The 17,399-nt window shown below is 35.1% G+C and overlaps 1 protein-coding gene across 4 annotated transcripts; it reads right to left on the reverse strand.

Annotated features, from left to right (window-relative positions):
• Positions 1-1,489: 1,489 nt before the first annotated feature.
• LOC113693714 (uncharacterized) lies at positions 1,490-10,722 on the reverse strand. Of its 4 annotated transcripts, none has more exons than XM_072053063.1 (16): positions 10,544-10,704; positions 10,303-10,399; positions 10,091-10,194; positions 8,916-9,017; positions 8,735-8,806; positions 8,363-8,591; positions 7,969-8,228; positions 6,694-6,847; positions 5,922-6,031; positions 5,740-5,827; positions 4,468-4,803; positions 4,314-4,388; positions 3,537-4,153; positions 3,156-3,264; positions 2,880-3,059; positions 1,537-1,948 (listed from the first exon to the last, which is right to left on the reverse strand). In XM_072053063.1, exons 6-16 carry the CDS (start codon positions 8,525-8,527, stop codon positions 1,772-1,774), a joined length of 2,271 nt encoding a protein of 756 aa, XP_071909164.1. In that variant the 5' UTR covers positions 8,528-8,591; positions 8,735-8,806; positions 8,916-9,017; positions 10,091-10,194; positions 10,303-10,399; positions 10,544-10,704; the 3' UTR covers positions 1,537-1,771. The 4 variants fall into 4 exon arrangements, with proteins under 4 accessions (XP_027068127.1, XP_071909164.1, XP_071909165.1 ...); XM_072053064.1 differs by having other exon boundaries at positions 10,303-10,392; positions 10,544-10,683; XM_027212326.2 differs by lacking the exon at positions 10,091-10,194 and having other exon boundaries at positions 1,490-1,948; positions 10,303-10,392; positions 10,544-10,722.
• Positions 10,723-17,399: the final 6,677 nt, after the last annotated feature.

Here is a 17,399-nt window from a genome sequence, read left to right on the forward strand (position 1 = left end):
CTTTTAAATCTTGGAGAATTACATTACATTTTTATTTTGGTAAGTCTTGGGGAATGACTTTTTTTTTCATTTGGGTAATATACATACAACGGAAGTGAGTCTCCCAATCCAAAGCCTGGATAGGCCCCTGGCACATTTCTACAAAAAGGGAGCTTCCTTTGGACAAGATGAACGAGCCTAAGTAGTCAAGGCAAATCTGTTGTGTCAATTACATGGTGTTAATACTAACATAAGTGCAAGTTTGGTAAAAATGTGAAATTTATCAATGGCGGTATTATCAGAATTTCTCCAAAACAGGAATTGTTAATATTTTTTTTTTTTTGCAGAAATCCTAAAAATTTCCAATACTTTTTTTTTCCGGAGACGACAACAGTTGTATAACCTAATCTATTCTACACTAAAGGGAGGGGGCGGACCTAAGGAGGTTCAGAGATAACCCGAAGGGGATTGAACCACCACCGGACCAAACGGGTGCACAACACATCCGCCTGAATTTTTTTGAAGCAAACCACTTAAATGTGACATTTTGAACCCTTGCCTCCCACCCCACCAAGCTAGGTGATGGCCACCAGCCCAAAGGTTGGTAGGTAAAAAAAAAAATTCCCAATACTTGTTATGCCAAATTATGCTTAGTTGGAGTATTCTTCAATGAATTCATGGATGCTGGGGTCCAGAACCTATAGGCGTGCGTGGCCTCGATGCCTGAAATCTTAAAACTATACAGCTTTCGCCTTTATGTGTTGGCCTTCTATATAGATAATCTGTGGGTGTCCTGGCCCCATTAATAGTTAATACTACTGATTTGATCCTCTTCTTGATAGTCAAGCTAGATTAGAAAGGTCCGGTTGAATGTCATTGGCGGTAGCCTTGGTAGGTCAAGCCACTTTTTGATAGGTGTGTTAGTTTGAATCTGTTCTTGATTAGCTATCTGTCCTTGAAAAGATACTAGTGAGTAGTCGCAAAACTACTGAAATTTTGTCTCGCAACCTTTTTTGGTAGGACTATCATCCGAATGAATTGAATTCAGCTATCAAGTTAGGTCAGATTTATTTGAGAAACGAGTTCAATTACTCTACCATCCAATTGTTCATCCGATCATTCTTAGCATTAGCTTTCTAGATTATTTCAGTTCTTTGACATTTAGGTCCGTTTGATTCAGGGTCTGTTTGTACATTTTCTGGAAAACATTTTCCTTCCAAACAATCAGACCCTTGATCTGTGATTTTGGCTATTCCAGCCGTTAGTCGGTGGACACCAATTACTTGAAGCAAGCAATAGGAGGCTTTTACTCCCAACTGTTAGTATTTATTTTGTCAATTCTGTTGACAATCTCTGCTTTGGAAAGTCGATTTGTTCGAAGTAAAATGCTGATACTAGACTTGATATTGGCAGAGGCAGCCATAACATACTGGCAATGAATAATGTTTTGCAGATCCAAGCGTTCTCATGGGGACACTGTACATTGCAGTGCAGAGAGGAGATGCTCAGATGAAAAAGAAATGTTGTTATATAATAGAAACTCGTGAGAGAGAAATATTACAGTATAACAACGTATAAATTGACCCTCCAACACGAATACACTGCCTTCAGAAGCAAAATTTTAACTTGCCTTCACTGCTCAGACACTTGTTTATGTAGGCATTCTTTTGAGACAGAAATTGATACAACGCGGAAGAAAACCTCGGCAACCAAAGCAAACCTCAAGAACTGAGGCATCAATCTCTCCATAATTTACATTGAGCTGCCTTGCAGGCATCTCCATACGGACATCTCAAACAACTATTGATGTACTCATTTCAGCAAGAACACGGTTAAATGTGTGGTGATCTGAAGTGTTCTTAAACCCAGGAATAAAATCACAAAAGAATCTGAGTACTGCAGCAAGTTGCCGTGGGTCATTAGATGAATAAGCTGCTTCCAGAAACAAGGAAGGCCGAACACTAGTCACCTGAAAAATACCATGAGTTCTTCTTTAAAAGGATTGTGAAGGTGAGATATTTATGCTCTTGGCTTCAGCTCTTCTCATGCATGTGCAATGGCAATTAAAAACTGGTGCAGAAGAAGATTCCAAAAGAGAACTTTACAGGTCAGAAGCAAGCCCACTGTTATCTTAGTTTTTTATCCTAAATGAAATCAAAAACTTTACAAAAATTGGCTTCTGATTAGAGCATTTAAATGCCAAAGCCTCCATCATGTAGATGTCCAATCATGCTTCAGATATGTCAAATCAGAAACATATTTTTGTGTTGAAGTAAAAGAAGGCAATGGGTTATATTAAGAAGAAAATTGAGCGTTGAATGCTTGTATTGCCCTAGAGTGTATGTAAGTAAATATGCATGATCACATCCACCATTTCCAAACCCTAAGCTCATTGTCTCTTTCCTTTACCTACATCCACTTTTAAGCGAAGGCATAGAAAAGTTGAGCTTTTACTCCCTAAATTCTTCAGAGAAGCAATGAGACGGGAGGATAGTTGTCCACATGCCACTCTTGTCAAAGTTAGTCATCACAAATATGCATGTAGCCGTGTTCCTTGGCAAGAAACTCTGACCACTCTTTTTACCCATAACACATCTTACAGAGCTTAATGGCGTTTCATTGTGTAAGACTGAGCTTTCTTTTAAAGGCCATTCCTATTCTATCCAGAAATTAAATAAATTCAATGGAAGACAGAGCTACATTTTAAAAGTTGATGCTTAGACATAAAACTATGAAGGGACAAAAAAAGGTTACTTTATTCTGAATAAGGTTACTTTATTCTGAATAGACCAAGCAAATGAATCATGTTGGAAGAAGACGTGAGACAAAGTGCACTCCATGAACTACATCGAGAAGCATGTTAGTCATAGAACTATAATCAAGAGAGAAAAAAAGAGTACTTTGTGTTTCCGAGTGTAACGTAACGCTTCAAGATAATATCCGTCTTGCACAAGTAGCAACACATACTCATGGTGCAAAGATAGCTGTCTAAGCATGTCAAGGCCCAATTTTCTTGTCTGAAAATTCTGACGACCTGGCTCAAGTAGTTGCAAGGCAACTTCCAGAGAGGGCTCAAGGATCTGCAGTAAAATGAATCCATTGTTGAACTTTAAGTAACGAAAGTACAAAAGATGCAAGTGCCATAACTTCTTGAATGAACATATATGAAAAGTAACCTTATTGATGACAAATAATCCTAGTTCAGCATGACGCTCACTTCTTGCAAGCAACTGCACTGTCAAGACATATATATTTGGATGTAATTTTAACTTTTCCAGGTTAGCCCTGCAATGAAGGAGATTAAAAATAATTTAGAGGAACAAGAAAACCAAGATTATTCACAAAATTAAAATGAGAGATCAAAGACAAAAAAGTTACATCTTACACCTTTATTCTGTAAGATGATTATATACTTCTTTCACATAATCATTAAAATAAAAAGAATGAAGACGAACATATTCCTCAACAAGTCTCTACGTCTAGAAGAATTGTGACTTGTTTTAAGTCTATAAGAGCAAAAAAGCATACGCATGATAAATAACATGACGTAGAAGTACCTGCGTAGGAACTCAATGATGATAGCAACCAAGTAGGAAGCATCCCCTATCATCTCTTCCTCAACCAGAGCAAACACAGAACTGTACAAATCATCTGGTGAAATCACTGCTGAAGTCACTTGGGAGTCTAGATTATCAAAGGCACCAGCATTTAATGGTGTGTCACCAGGTCTGAGAACTTGTGATTGTGACAAAGGTTGATGAACTGCAGCACTAGATGATTCAACCCTCAAAGAGTGCCCTCCATCTATTTTACCACTCGAAGAATCAAGTTTAAGAGAATTGATCTTTTGTGTTTCAGCACTAAGATTGTCGTCTGAGTCCGAAGTTAAAACAAAAGATCTTTCAATGGATTCATTCTCGAGACCACTACTCACTGTTTCATCTATTACAGATTTTCCAGATGCATCAATACGATTGTTAGCATCATCAACGATATTTGCACTAGAAACACCAGAATTTGAAGTATTTTCAGCTTTTGTTCTCTTATCATTACTCCTTGTTTTAATTGACTGTGAATAAGAAGTGATTAAAACATCCAATGCCCTAGCAACAACAGATACTGGTCTGCGTTCAAGAATCATAGCTCGAGCTATTGCCAAGCACAACTGTTTTGCCTGAAACAACAAATAGGTAAAATTACAATTACCATGTAATATGAAACTTTGGGTGTAGACTGGACAACGTCATAAAAGGCCGTGGGCAATCATCATTGCACCATGCACATGGCATGTGTATCTTAAACACAGAACACACATGGAAGCAATGAACATTTACCTTATTTGCTTCTAACTTCCTCCTCTGTAAGAAGTCTAAAATAAATGGTACTTCTGAGCTACTGGCAGCAATGGCCTGCACACATATCAAGCAAATTGTCACAGCAAAAGTACAGATCATAACACATAGAATGTAAACAGCCACAAAAACTTGCCTCCAAATCTATATTTATCTTCCACAAAAGCCCATTAGTAACGTCACATATGAGATCAGGAACAAGAAATGACCAGCCATCTCCGTAAGTAATTGATTCAGTATCAGTTAAAATTTGAGTCTCTAAAGCATCAGAATTCCTGCTAGTTGATGAGGAACACAAGGAAGCAGCTCTAGGGTAAAGCCTCAACAAAAGAGGAAGTGGAGCAGATATGGGTGCTCTAGAGTCTGCAAATAGGTCATACATAATAACAACTTTCGCATCCACTTGATGAACAAGCAAAACATTATCAATTGCACTGACAGCAATCCTATTAGAATAAATTGGCAAAGAGCCCTGAAAACACAAAGGAAAAACCATTAAAGGTGGAAAAATCAGAGAGAAGGCAAGATGGAATGAACAAATAACGAAAATCTTATTCTACCGTAGTGTGCCAATTGGAATGGGTTCAAACTCAGAGCAAGTCCAGATAAACACGGAAACTCCTTCCTAGGTGAAATTTAATCTAAGATCATCTGCCAGATCTTTTTACAAATAACAGGGTTTAAACATAATTAATGGAACAGGAAATGTACAAGAAAGAACAAATTTTGAGGACGCAAGCAGAACCACAGACATGTTTGACATTTCACAAATATCATGAGCTATATTAGCTCCTACTAAAATGGCAGGATGACAACAGTGCTTTCTATTAGTACAATTTCAGAAAAAAGTTTTATTCAGAAGATGACAAGCATTGAATAAAACCAAAAGAGATTGAAGATAAAATAGAACTTAAAAGTGGCGATGATCCAAAATCCATGTAACAGCATCACCAAGAACTGCCATTTGCACAACACCAATAAAACTGAATATTTTACCAAAAGTGGCTAGGTGACAACATTGACTTTTCCTTGCCAAGTGCATCATAACGATAAAGATAGTGTGGATATGCTTTCACAGACAACCTCTCACAATTGCATCAATAGGCTTTAATCATTTGCAGTTCCTATCTCAAAATCACATTCTACATTATATATTCCACTTAGATAGTTTCATCTAAAAGCTGACAGATATTATTCAGAATAATAATTGACTATAATCATTGGACAAATATCAAAATCATGACAATAAATAACTCATCATATTAAAGTTGCAAAAATAAGCAGCAGGCTAAAATACAATTACAAAACACTGCAATTAACTATCTGCAATAGGAAATTTAAAAAACATATTCTAAAGTAGTAAATACTGAGAAAAAGGAAATATACTCAATTTTCAGCAAGATCTAACCTGCTGTATAACAGCATCTCGATAAAACCTATATGAGTGCAGTAGCATCGCAACTCTATCAAATTGCAAGCAGTAAATCCTACCATAACTGTTGACAAAAGAAGTTTATAGGAAAGTTTTGATTAGGACCGAAAGCAAAAAATAAATTAATAAATAAAATAAAAAAGTACAAAGCATCTTACACAGTGACAATGTGAACATCTTCAGCAGAAAGGACAGGCCTACTGTTAGCCCCATGTTTTGCCATTACCATTTCAAATCTCGGCAAGCGGATAATCCCAGCTGAGGAAATCTAAATACATGAATTAAAGCTCTGTTAAACAGATGAAGCTATATAAGAAGTTAATCTTAATATCAATGGATCCAACAATCACTAAGGCAATTGAAAACATGAATTCATCAGACAAAGTTCACTAAATTACAAAACCAATTTCCTAATTACGTCAAATGCAATCACCTAGTATATAATTAGTACAATTATCAATGAAAACAATTCTGGTCGAAAATTAACATCATCTAGCACTGTAATATTTAAATAAAACAAATGGAAACAACATAGCCTGTTTCCATTCCTCGGCAGTGGAAATTTCACTTTCTTCACCAACTACTATACCCTTAATTTCCCAACCCCACAAGTATGATCACCTCTTAAGAGAAAAGAGGGGGGGGGCGCAAAAAACCGAAAGCATCCTTGAATGTACTTATTTAATGACTCAGGCATAAAATGAAGATAAGTTGGTAGCCTTGTGAAGTTACATGAGGACAGTTTGATTGAATGGTAGTCCATTCATGCCATAATATTAATGATTCTGCAAGTACGACGTTGATATTATCTCAATAATTAATATCTAAGTAAAGATAGAAGCAGAGGAAAAAAACATAGAGTCCTAGCATCAACAAATAAATGAAAGAAAATAGAGAGGCCTTCAGTCTAAAACCATTGGTAAGCTATACCTGATATCCTGTGAAACTCTTGTTTTGCATGCCTTGGGCAAGAAGCACCAACCTGCTTTCATGTGTGTAGATATACCAACTGACATTTGTCTTCTTGGTCTCAACTAAAGTAAGTGATTTTGAGTCAGAACTGTAAGAGAACAACTCCAGCCCACTGTAATCAAGTAACACTTTTAGAAACATTTTGAAATTAAGAATAATATTTAAAAGGATGTTTCATGCATGCTTGCTCAACAATAGACACATAGTAGCATGTCAACAATACAAGATAGCAGATTCTGGATATAAAACAAATGGTTCATGACTCAGGTGGTCCAGGTGGGAGATGCGCGAGTGCAAGCATAACAATCTTTTACTACACAAAAGAAAAAAGCACAAAAGGCAAGAGAGTAGTTCAAATCAAAGATTGAATAGATTATGTGCATATGCACTTCAACAAAATAAAGCAAGTTAACTTTGAAAGACCTGCAAGGATCAATTGGAGTAAATGACAGTTGCTCAAGAAGTAAATTCTAGCCTTTTAAAAGTATACAGCTGTGTTTAGGCGTTCTTGCTTGTTTTTACCTACTGCTATTAGGTCATTCAAAGCTGAAAATAGTTATTTTCAACAAGCAGCTCTCAAGATGCTCCTGCGAAACAGCTATTTTGGTTTTCAAAACTTTTAATTACGTTTCCAATTCTTTAAACAGCTATCCAAGAATTGTTTTTTAGCAGGTTTAGAAACATTAAGCAAGCTAGAAGAGACCCTTAAGACGGTACCATGTTCTTCAGGATGGTACCATATTCTCTCAAACTATTCAAGATGGTACCATATTCTTCAGGATCTCAAAACATATTTACAGCTCTCTTCTCTGATAAGTCTGCAGTTTTTTGTTTTTATGGGTTCCCATGGAGGACATTTAATGGCCTTGCAACATGGTAACTATACTAAGGCTTGCAACCCTATAACATCTGTGTCCATGAAATTCCTAAGTAAGTCTGGAGGATCTCTCAAAATCTTGAACCCAGGTTACATACTCAGACTCATCTTACTAAGCTGTCAGCACAGGCTTTGCCCACTCTCCATGTATGAATAATTTTGCAGTCCCATTCCCTTCTCAGCCACTACCCTTTCTCCAAGAGTCTGTAAACCTCAATCTTGAGGCCAACTTCAACATGCGTTCAAATCTACCACTCTCAGCAATTTTTTTTGAGCCAATCCAACAAAGTCTGAATACACCTATCTAATAAACATAGACACAGACAAGATATTGTCAGAAGTTCTTCAGCTCATACCTGGTCTTCACAAAGACAATATCACAAGTTGGACAATCAGTCCAAAAGAATCCCAGAATATGTTCTGATTCGGACCTGCACTTATAGATAAAAGTTTTTTCCCCCTCTCTATTCCAGATCTGAACTTCATGATTAGATCTTTGGACTGCCAGCAGCTGACAATCTAAAGAGTATCGAACTGAGAGCACTGGACCTTCACTTATTGAATCACAGGATGGAGCGACATTTGGATCAAATGGAGCAGTTTTCCATGAGAAGACCTACAAATTGTAATAATAACAGATGTAATTTACTCACACCACCAGAAAGTAACGACAAATCAAGGTATCACCCGAAATTTGACTACCAAGTAAAAACTCACAACTAAAACTAGTATTTTACCGTATTAAATCACCTGATCAGACGTAGATGTAAGTAGCAGCTTACTTCCATCATCATAAAATAGATTTCTAGATCCCGAAACTTTGCACCTCAGTGGTGGATACCGGACATAAACATGTGATACAGCACCAGATCCAGAGAAACCAGAAGACTGAGACGAAGATGGTTTCCCAAACATTTTTTGAGTTGCAATCCGGAAAACAATCAAATTCCTCCTGCTAAATTATATACAAGCTCCAGCACTGCAGGTAGCAATCAATATGTATGAAACATAGAAAGAATAAAAGGATAATTAGCACAGCTTAAAGGACAAAGAATAAGATCAAAAATGAAATTCATGCAGTATAGCTTGGATACTGTCCAAAAGTACGTGACCATATCATACCAGTAGAATTGAAGCTATACTAAAATGAGGCTTCCAGTGGATATCTGATATGCTTCAGGCTTTTCCTCTGACCTGTGTATCCACACACAAAGTCATATATTTATGTCTGTGTCAGTAGAGACAATAAATACCCCAAATTTAGGTTATCTTTCTTTTGTGTGTCGGAAAATGAGTCTCATACCACATTCTGCATGCAATTCCTTAATAAAAGGAATTCTTTTAAACACATGTCACGTTCTACTACAGGAATCTTTGCTGCAACACAACTACCGTATGCTTTGGCCTGTACAAAATGATTACAAACATCAGCACAAGAACCATTTTTCTTTCTCATTTCTTGGGGTGGGAGGTTGTCAGATAAGGAAGCAAATAGCACTGCGCATTGCTTTTTTATTTTTATGAACTTTCAATGCAAAATTTGTTGCAACATTTTAATCACAAACTGAAGGGATGAAGCTTTTAATCAACAATTAGCATTTGAAAACAAGAGGGAAAAGAATTTATGAGGTGGCATTACTTTGGGATGTCATTAGTCACAATATTTTAATTTTTTTTTTTTTGGATATCAGAGACAAAAACAACTACTATAATTATATGTCTGTCTGTCGAACTATAAGGCTTATCACCCCAACTATGTTATCCAAACTCTTCACTTTGCCCTGCCGTTTCCCCACTCTCCATTTTGCACTAGAGCAGCCAGTCCTGGAAACAGAACTCAGGTAGTCAAAGTTGGAGGGTGTCATGCTGCCTTCTCTTGTCACTGATGGATCGAACCAAATGATGGATAGTCTTTCCATGGAATCGAGCTCGTGACAATAGACAGACAGACCACAATTTCTTAGTATGTCCATTTCCAACCAGGTCTTTCCAATAAGGGCAGGGAAGGAAGATAAGCTTTCTTATGCACTGATAACAGAAGACCTGAGCTACCTTTTATACGTATATGTAAGCTTCAGGGAAGCTCCTTAGGAATGAAAGATGATGGCTCTACTGAAAAATGATGGATTGACTAAGGTGGAGTGGAGGAACTAATCATAAACAGTCAGCCAAGCTCCCACATTGTTCTTAGAAAAAGATGCGGCATACTCCTCCTTTTCTCTTAGCCATATGTGCACGATCAGTAAAGAAAAAGACTCCCGTATCTAAGTCTGGATAATAATCGTACCAACATGTTGTTCATTCTATATTTCTCACGGGGACCCTCACTTCACTGATAACTTTGAACGTAATGCAACCAAATTAAACACAAATCAGTGGCACCCGTAGAGAATAGATATGAATTGCCTCAATTTCTTTCTTCCATCAGTCAATCGACAAAACAGTTTACACAAGCTTTTTGCTTTGTGTTAGTTATACATGTATAAGCTTTCAGAATCTAAGCTCTTGTTCTGATCTTCCTCTTCTAACTAGCAAATCCACAGGCACTTTTCCATCTACCCACAGTACGCAAATTCGCATTGCTAAGGATAAAAAATTAACGTCAGAACTAACTCATCTTAACTTTTCTTAATTTGTAAGAACTGTTACTTAGGACTACAAAAGCTTGCATAAAACAAATAAAAGATCACCTGAGCTCCACAATTCACCAAAATTCGCCGGAGTAACGTCGGAGTACTGTTACCACCAGTCTTCTCTTTCATTATCAACCGCTCAAACACCTGAAAACTTTGATTTTAAAAAAAAAAATCAAATTTCCAATCGACATTAATAATCAATCCACCAATTCTAACAAATTAATTAATACTCATGTTACCGTTTGGAAAAAAAAAAAAATTAATACATCTCAAAAAAAATTAGGGCTTTTATTACCTTGGACTGCAATCATTTCCTATCGGAGATCAAGCCGAAGTACCAAAATCAACACCTTTTGTTCCCCTTTCAATTAAGTAAATATTTGGTTTTAAGTATTTTAATTTGCCCTAAAATTTTTTTCCTTTTTGCCTTATCAAGCTTGGGGTTGTTGAAGTCTTGTCAAAAATTTTCACCTGACGGTCTTTCTAATCATAGGCAGCTTCTTACCGATTAAAAAATGGGCCGTTTTGGGCCCTGTGAGTGGATCTAATTTTCTCGTTCTACTCACGGATGCTTAGAATCCCGCAGTATTTCGAAGTGGAAAACAAATAATACGGGCTTACTTTGAAATCGCTCCCGTATTTGGGCCCAATTTTTGTAGCAAATCCTCTTCAATTTGTATTCTTTTAGGCAAGTTACCCGTATGCGGCTCTGTGTGTTGGGTTAGTCTATTTACCACTTACAAACGTACCCACCTTATCGGCTTCCAAACCTACCTTTCAAGCCCATCTGTTCTAACCCAATGGGTCGATTTAGTGGTAGATCTAAAAAATCAATTTAGTAACTTTTGTCATTTTTTTGGACAAAATGTCTCATTGGTCCTCAAACTATTATACATTTAAACTTTTGGCCTTAAACTATTAAATAGAGAGTTAGAGGCTTATAGCTCTCCAATTAACCAAAACATATACTCATAGCCTTCTATCAACTTAAGTCGTCATATCTATCTAACAAAAACAGCACAAAAAATGTCAAGAACCACCTTCACTGTACTATTGAACATAATGATTCAAATTGATGGAAGGATTATAAGTATATGTTTTAATTAGTTAGAAGATTAAAATGCCCATTTAATAATTGGAGGACTAAATGTTGAACTTTATAATAGTTTGAGGGTCAAACTCATATCTAACTATCTCAAACTAATGCCGATGGGATAGTAAATTTTAAGTCTCAAATTTCTTGAATTTCAAGTTTGTCCTCTAGTACCCTTATTTCTCTCCATTGCAATATTAATTAGTCTTGAATTATGCTTATTTTCTTAGATTTTATTTGAAATAATAGTTAATGACTTTTAATAATTTTTTGGATAGCAAAAAATCGTTTGGAAAATTTATTATTTTGAAAGTCCATTTGAGTCACAACTAATTATTTTCAAAGTCATTTGGAGTGACTATTTTTCAATATTGGGCATATCCAATAAGATTAAAATAGATAGTATTTGCAGACTGATAATATGTTTTTGAGGTTGTGTAATGACACCTTACATTTAACCAGCACCAAAGAAAAGAATTTAAAACATAGTTTGATTGGGGAAAAATTTTGATCCTCAAAAAAGTAATCCTTAATGTTTGGAGTGTGAACCATAACTTATAAACAATTTACATTGCCTTGACAAACATTGATGTGCTCAGAATCTCTGCTTATTGCATAGATAACAAGCATAAGAAAAAAAATACATATACATACATATATAAATATATATGTGTGTGTGTGTGTGTAAAACTTCTTTTGCATAAATGAAATAAAAAGTTTTTGAATGTATCAATAAATTAAAATTCTAAGTAAGCCTAAGCATAGCCAAGTTAGGCACTTCTAGTTCAATGCATACATGGTTGTAGAAAGAGGATTATCATTATTTTAATTTGGAAAAAAAATATTTGTTTTGAAAAAAAAAATGAGTTTTAGTTTTCAAACTACTACCATGGACATACATATCAAATTTTTAAATCATCTAGATCAATTCTAGAATTTTGAGAATTGCAGCTCTGTTTTCATGTCACTACCAACGGTTTTGAAGTGTACTATTGTGCTTATTGGCTGCAATTCTCTGACATATAACATATGACAAGCTTGAAGAAGCAATTATAAATTTTGGTAGGATCTAATGCAGAAGTTGTCTTCTACAATTCCACTTGACATTCAGAAATTTCAAATGCATAAAACTTGTTTCAAAGGATATATATATATAAAGGGATTACATGAATTTTCCAACAAGAATAGTGTACTTTGGCAGTAGAGCATTCATATATTTGGATAAGAAAAATATACTCAAGTAACAAAGAGAGAAGGCTGGTGTGTTTGGACTTGGTAGCAAGGATTTGAGATTACCTTTTAGTATTATTGGTGTAAACCTCCAATAATCTTCTAGACATATGTGTGTGTGTATATATATATATGTATGTATGTATAATTTCAGTATTAGGGAAGAACAACCGAGTAAAATTTATACCAAAAAAAAAAAGGGGAAATCCTCTAGTCATTGTTCCAACTGATATTGCTAAAAATATTTTCCTAGTCCAACCCTAAAGTTGGCCAGTTGCGGACCATCCTTAAAAGTGGAAATCCATTTAAATGATAGTGCAATTTGCCCTTTTCCACTATTGTAATTAAATCTGGTTACCTAAGCATGACATCTCAACTTATTTTGCAGGCCCTTAAACACATCTGAGAAAAGACTAAATTAGGACGAAGGTACAATGGTATCATTAATGAAGTCCAAAGTCACAGGAAGAAACATTCAAGGCATTAAATGCGAAGCAACTCAAGCTGGTGCCTCATACGAAGGACAACCTAAAATGAATATGTGATAAATGAAGCATACACGATAACATTATGTGGTTTGATGTTGCCCAAGAGAAGAAACAGGTAGCTATTTTATATGGATTATCTGAATTATTTTTTTTTCTTAAATTGCTCATGTACTTTCCTACTAAGCGTAATGTCTATAGTTCTATACCTACCAAACTGGCCATGGGGTTTCTTTGTGACCCTACTTGCTTCCTCCAATAATTGGAAGTGGTTAGTCTTAGGGTTTTTATTCATTAAAAACTTAAAAGGGGTTTTAGGCGTTAAGTTTTTGTTAAAAAAAAAAAAAAAAAAAAATTATGCCAAATTGAAAAAGTGTGTAAATGTAAGTGGAGCAATGAATGCAGATATGCACTTTTAAATGATAAATTAGGTATGAATTGAATGTAAGAATATGTACTCTTGGGGTAGTAGTTAGAATAATCCAAGTGAAAATATGTCTAATCTGCGCTGATACTAGGTCTCTCTTTGTGGGTGTGGGTTTCTTCGTAGGGATTAATTTTTATACATTGTGAGTGTAAAGATTTTTTTTTTATACACAAGTAAATTTAGATGAGTGCCGCATCATCATTGTTCAAAATTTAAATTCACTTTTTGTCCATATATCAAATATCTATACTTGTAAGTGTAAACAATATTTACACGTACTGACGGTGTATATAACATTAATCTTTCTTCATACTTTTAGCTTAATTACGTTTAGGTTTGAAATGACATGAAATTTAGGTGAAGTTTGACAATTTGAAGCATAAGTAATTGGAAGGTTCAAAAAGAAAACTGAAAAGGGAATAACAAACTAGTCAAACATGTCAATTAGAAAGCATATCATAAAATAAAGGGAAAAGTATTAACTAAGAAATCTTGAGGAAAACCCCAGGCAATGATGACTAAATAGAAACATGTATAAGTTGAATACATGAGTAGGCGTGAAATTTACTCACCATACAAATGAAATATGCCAAAAAATAAAACAAAGATAACGAGATCTTGTTTTCACAAAATATATATATATATATTTATATAATGAGGAAAATGTTACTTATGGGCACTCTTTTAAGTTTTCAAAGAACTTCTTCTTGATTTTTTCCTCTAATAGATAAAGGGTGGAATTTAAAAAATAAGGAAGGGATAAGAAAATTATAGCCTAGAACCTCTACATTCTAAGGGTTCAACCTCTCAAGTTAAAAAAAAAATCCTAGCTGTAAAAATATGGATGGAATTCATACTTGGCAAGGCAATTATTAAATATCATTGTTCCACTGAAATGCAAGGGAAATCTGCAAATCATAGCCGTGATAGAAGTCATGTTTACGAATAAATGGATGCCAACAGCAAGGGACCCAATAGGCCACCTCTTGATTTCAATTGATTAAAGGTAGGATGTCGTAACAACTACTGCAATTGGAGAAAGCAATTAACGAACATGAAAAGGATGTATAAGTGATTAACAAAAAGAGCTGAATTTTCGTAGGTTGCTACAATTAGGTATGGTTTATGTAGCTGATTAAGCTCCACATGTTGAATCAAAAAATACAAGTTTTGTCATCATCTTATGGGCTAGCTCCAAATGGTCCTTCGATTTGCAGCAATGAATATCAAGGGTCCCATGTAATAATTATGGAAGACAAAGTCGTACGTAGAAATTTGGTTTTGTGGAGGAAAAAAAAAGAACAGGAACAAAAAATAAAAACAAAACTATTAGTAATAAAAAATCAACTAATACATCTCTCAGTGCCTCCTTGATCAAATTTTGATAGAATTAAATAATCTTCAAAAGTTTTAGAGAATTTTAAACTAGTCCTGATGCATCTCTTTTTTTATAAAATGGATAGGAGCAGGCGTGCGCGTGCACACGCATATGTAGACACACATACACACACATGAATGAGAGACTTTTGAATCTGTTTAACCACGAACAACGAACAATTAATTAAGGTCAGGTGAACATTTTTTAGAACAGATTTATATATTCTTACTGCTTAATTTTCTAGACATTTGAAATAAATCAATGAATTAATTACCCTTTGATACGCACGAGCATTTGTTCTACCAGACTAAATTGAGTCCCAAATAATTGTTGTGCTTGCAGGAACCACATTAAAATGGCAAAAATCAAAAGCATCAATCAGAAGTTGATTGACGAAATTGAAAGGTTTAAAGGGGCAAAGAAAGAGAGCGACAGAGTTGTGGGGTGCACAGTGAATTAAACCGAAGAAGGAAAAAACACAGGACATATGTGCGTTAAAGAGGAGACCTGATCAACTGAGTAGTTTCTTTGTAAACAGCAAGAGCAGGACCACTCACTGTTGAGGGATGGCAGCCAAAAGCATTAGTATGAATCAATGTGAAGAACCCAAGTCCCACCAAGTGCATGCAGTGCAATGCAACTTCTCCATCTCCCTTCTATTCCAGTCTTCTTCATCATCAGTTCCTCTATCTTTTCAAAGCGTAAGTGGGGCTATAACTATGACTCCAACACACACTAGGAGTAGTAAATAACAACTGCAAACATTATGCCACTATTTATGACCTGTCAACGTATGTATGTTCCACTGCACTGCATTCCAAGGTGAGCAGAAAATGATTGCCAAACCAGCTGGGTACGTAGCATTTTCTGAAATGGCCCTTCTACACAAAAATAATTCACAGAATCAACTAGAACCTGCTGACCGCTTCAGAGATTAGATGACAACATTTCATTGATCATTATCCCAAACTTAGGAAATCGAGCTGAACAGAAATTGGCAAATTATGACTAGCTAGGGTAGTTCGATGATGTTCTATATAGTGTTAAGTTCTTCCAAATTTGGAAATTATAATCTCTTTTTCCACTGTATATTGACATGGGTTTGGAAAGTGGAATTCTATATATTAATTTGAAATTTTGTCAACGGTAAGGGTTTGGAGTCCATCTTAGCCTTACAACTTTGGAGAGTAATCCATGCCAAGTCTAAATCAATGCTACTACCACATTTACCATTGTTGCAACCTAACATAAGTGATAAAAAGCCAATGATGTCAATTCACCTAGTCTCTATTGTCAACATCTTATTAAAATCAATTGTGTGGACCATTTCACAGGAATTGAAGTAAATGGAGAAGCGCAATTCATGTGATCATGGTTTTACAACTACCAAAATCAGATGCAATGATGCTAATGTTTTAGCGTCAAATTACCTTTCTTTCTGGATGTACATAATTCATTTTGAGTGCAAAAGAGTTAGAAAAAATCATTCAAAATATCTCTCATATTTTGCCGGATAAAATTTTTTCATTCTTCACTTTTAAAATGTTAATTTTACAGTGTTTATAAATTTAAATTAGAAAAATTTGATCCCACCCAAGTTTTCGATCACTTTTTAGTCTAAAATTACCACATGACTCACGTGCAGCTCTTTTTTATGTACAAGAAGATCATATCCCACTTTTTTAATAATAAAAATGAATATAGATTGTGTCTATTTTTCTAGTTTGAGTGAGAGGTCTTGGATTCGGGACCTCCCACTTATATTTCCTCTCCCATACCACCCAATCCCCCTCTCTCTCTTTGAATATAGAATGGATCAAATTATAATTTTTCAGTGAAAAAATGATCATGATTCGTGTCCGATCCTACTTCTTTAGGAGTAAAAATGAATATGAATTTGGCCATTTGTATGAGTCACGTGATGGATTCAGGAAAAAAAAGTGGTAGAAAAATCTAAGTTGGAACTAAATTTTACTAAGTTAATTTTATAAGAAATGTAAAATTAATATTTTAAAAATGAAGGACGAAAAAATTTATTTGGCAAAATATAAGAGACGTTTTGAATAATTTTCTCGAAGAGTTACGGGGCCTTTCCACTACTATTTTGTAGTGTAATTTGGAACCTTTTAATCTTGCCGTAGCATATTTATTCACTAGAGGTAATTTGCTTAATCATAAAATGCTAATTGTACGAGTATGAATATAATTCTAGTTGCATTATATTTCGATGCTCATTATATTTGTTACTAAGTTTGATGGAGAAAAACTACACGGAGTCTTGAGCTTGCATATTTTCTCTTTCAGATATAGATAATCTGTTGAGTACTTGAGTTAATTCTCTTCTTCCATATAAGTATATGTGTTGTGATTCGAGGGTCTAATTCCTGTTAATGTATTTATACCTTTACTACTTAAAATGGAAACCCTTAACTGAAAATAGTGTGTATGTATATATATAAAGCGCTTTTACCACTTCTTGAATGATTAATACAATCATGGCCCGCCCACTATGCAATATACATGGAGGTTAATTTATAA

The sequence above is a fragment of the Coffea arabica genome, chromosome 6c (assembly GCF_036785885.1).
Source record: "Coffea arabica cultivar ET-39 chromosome 6c, Coffea Arabica ET-39 HiFi, whole genome shotgun sequence".
In the NCBI taxonomy this organism is placed as follows: domain Eukaryota; kingdom Viridiplantae; phylum Streptophyta; class Magnoliopsida; order Gentianales; family Rubiaceae; genus Coffea; species Coffea arabica.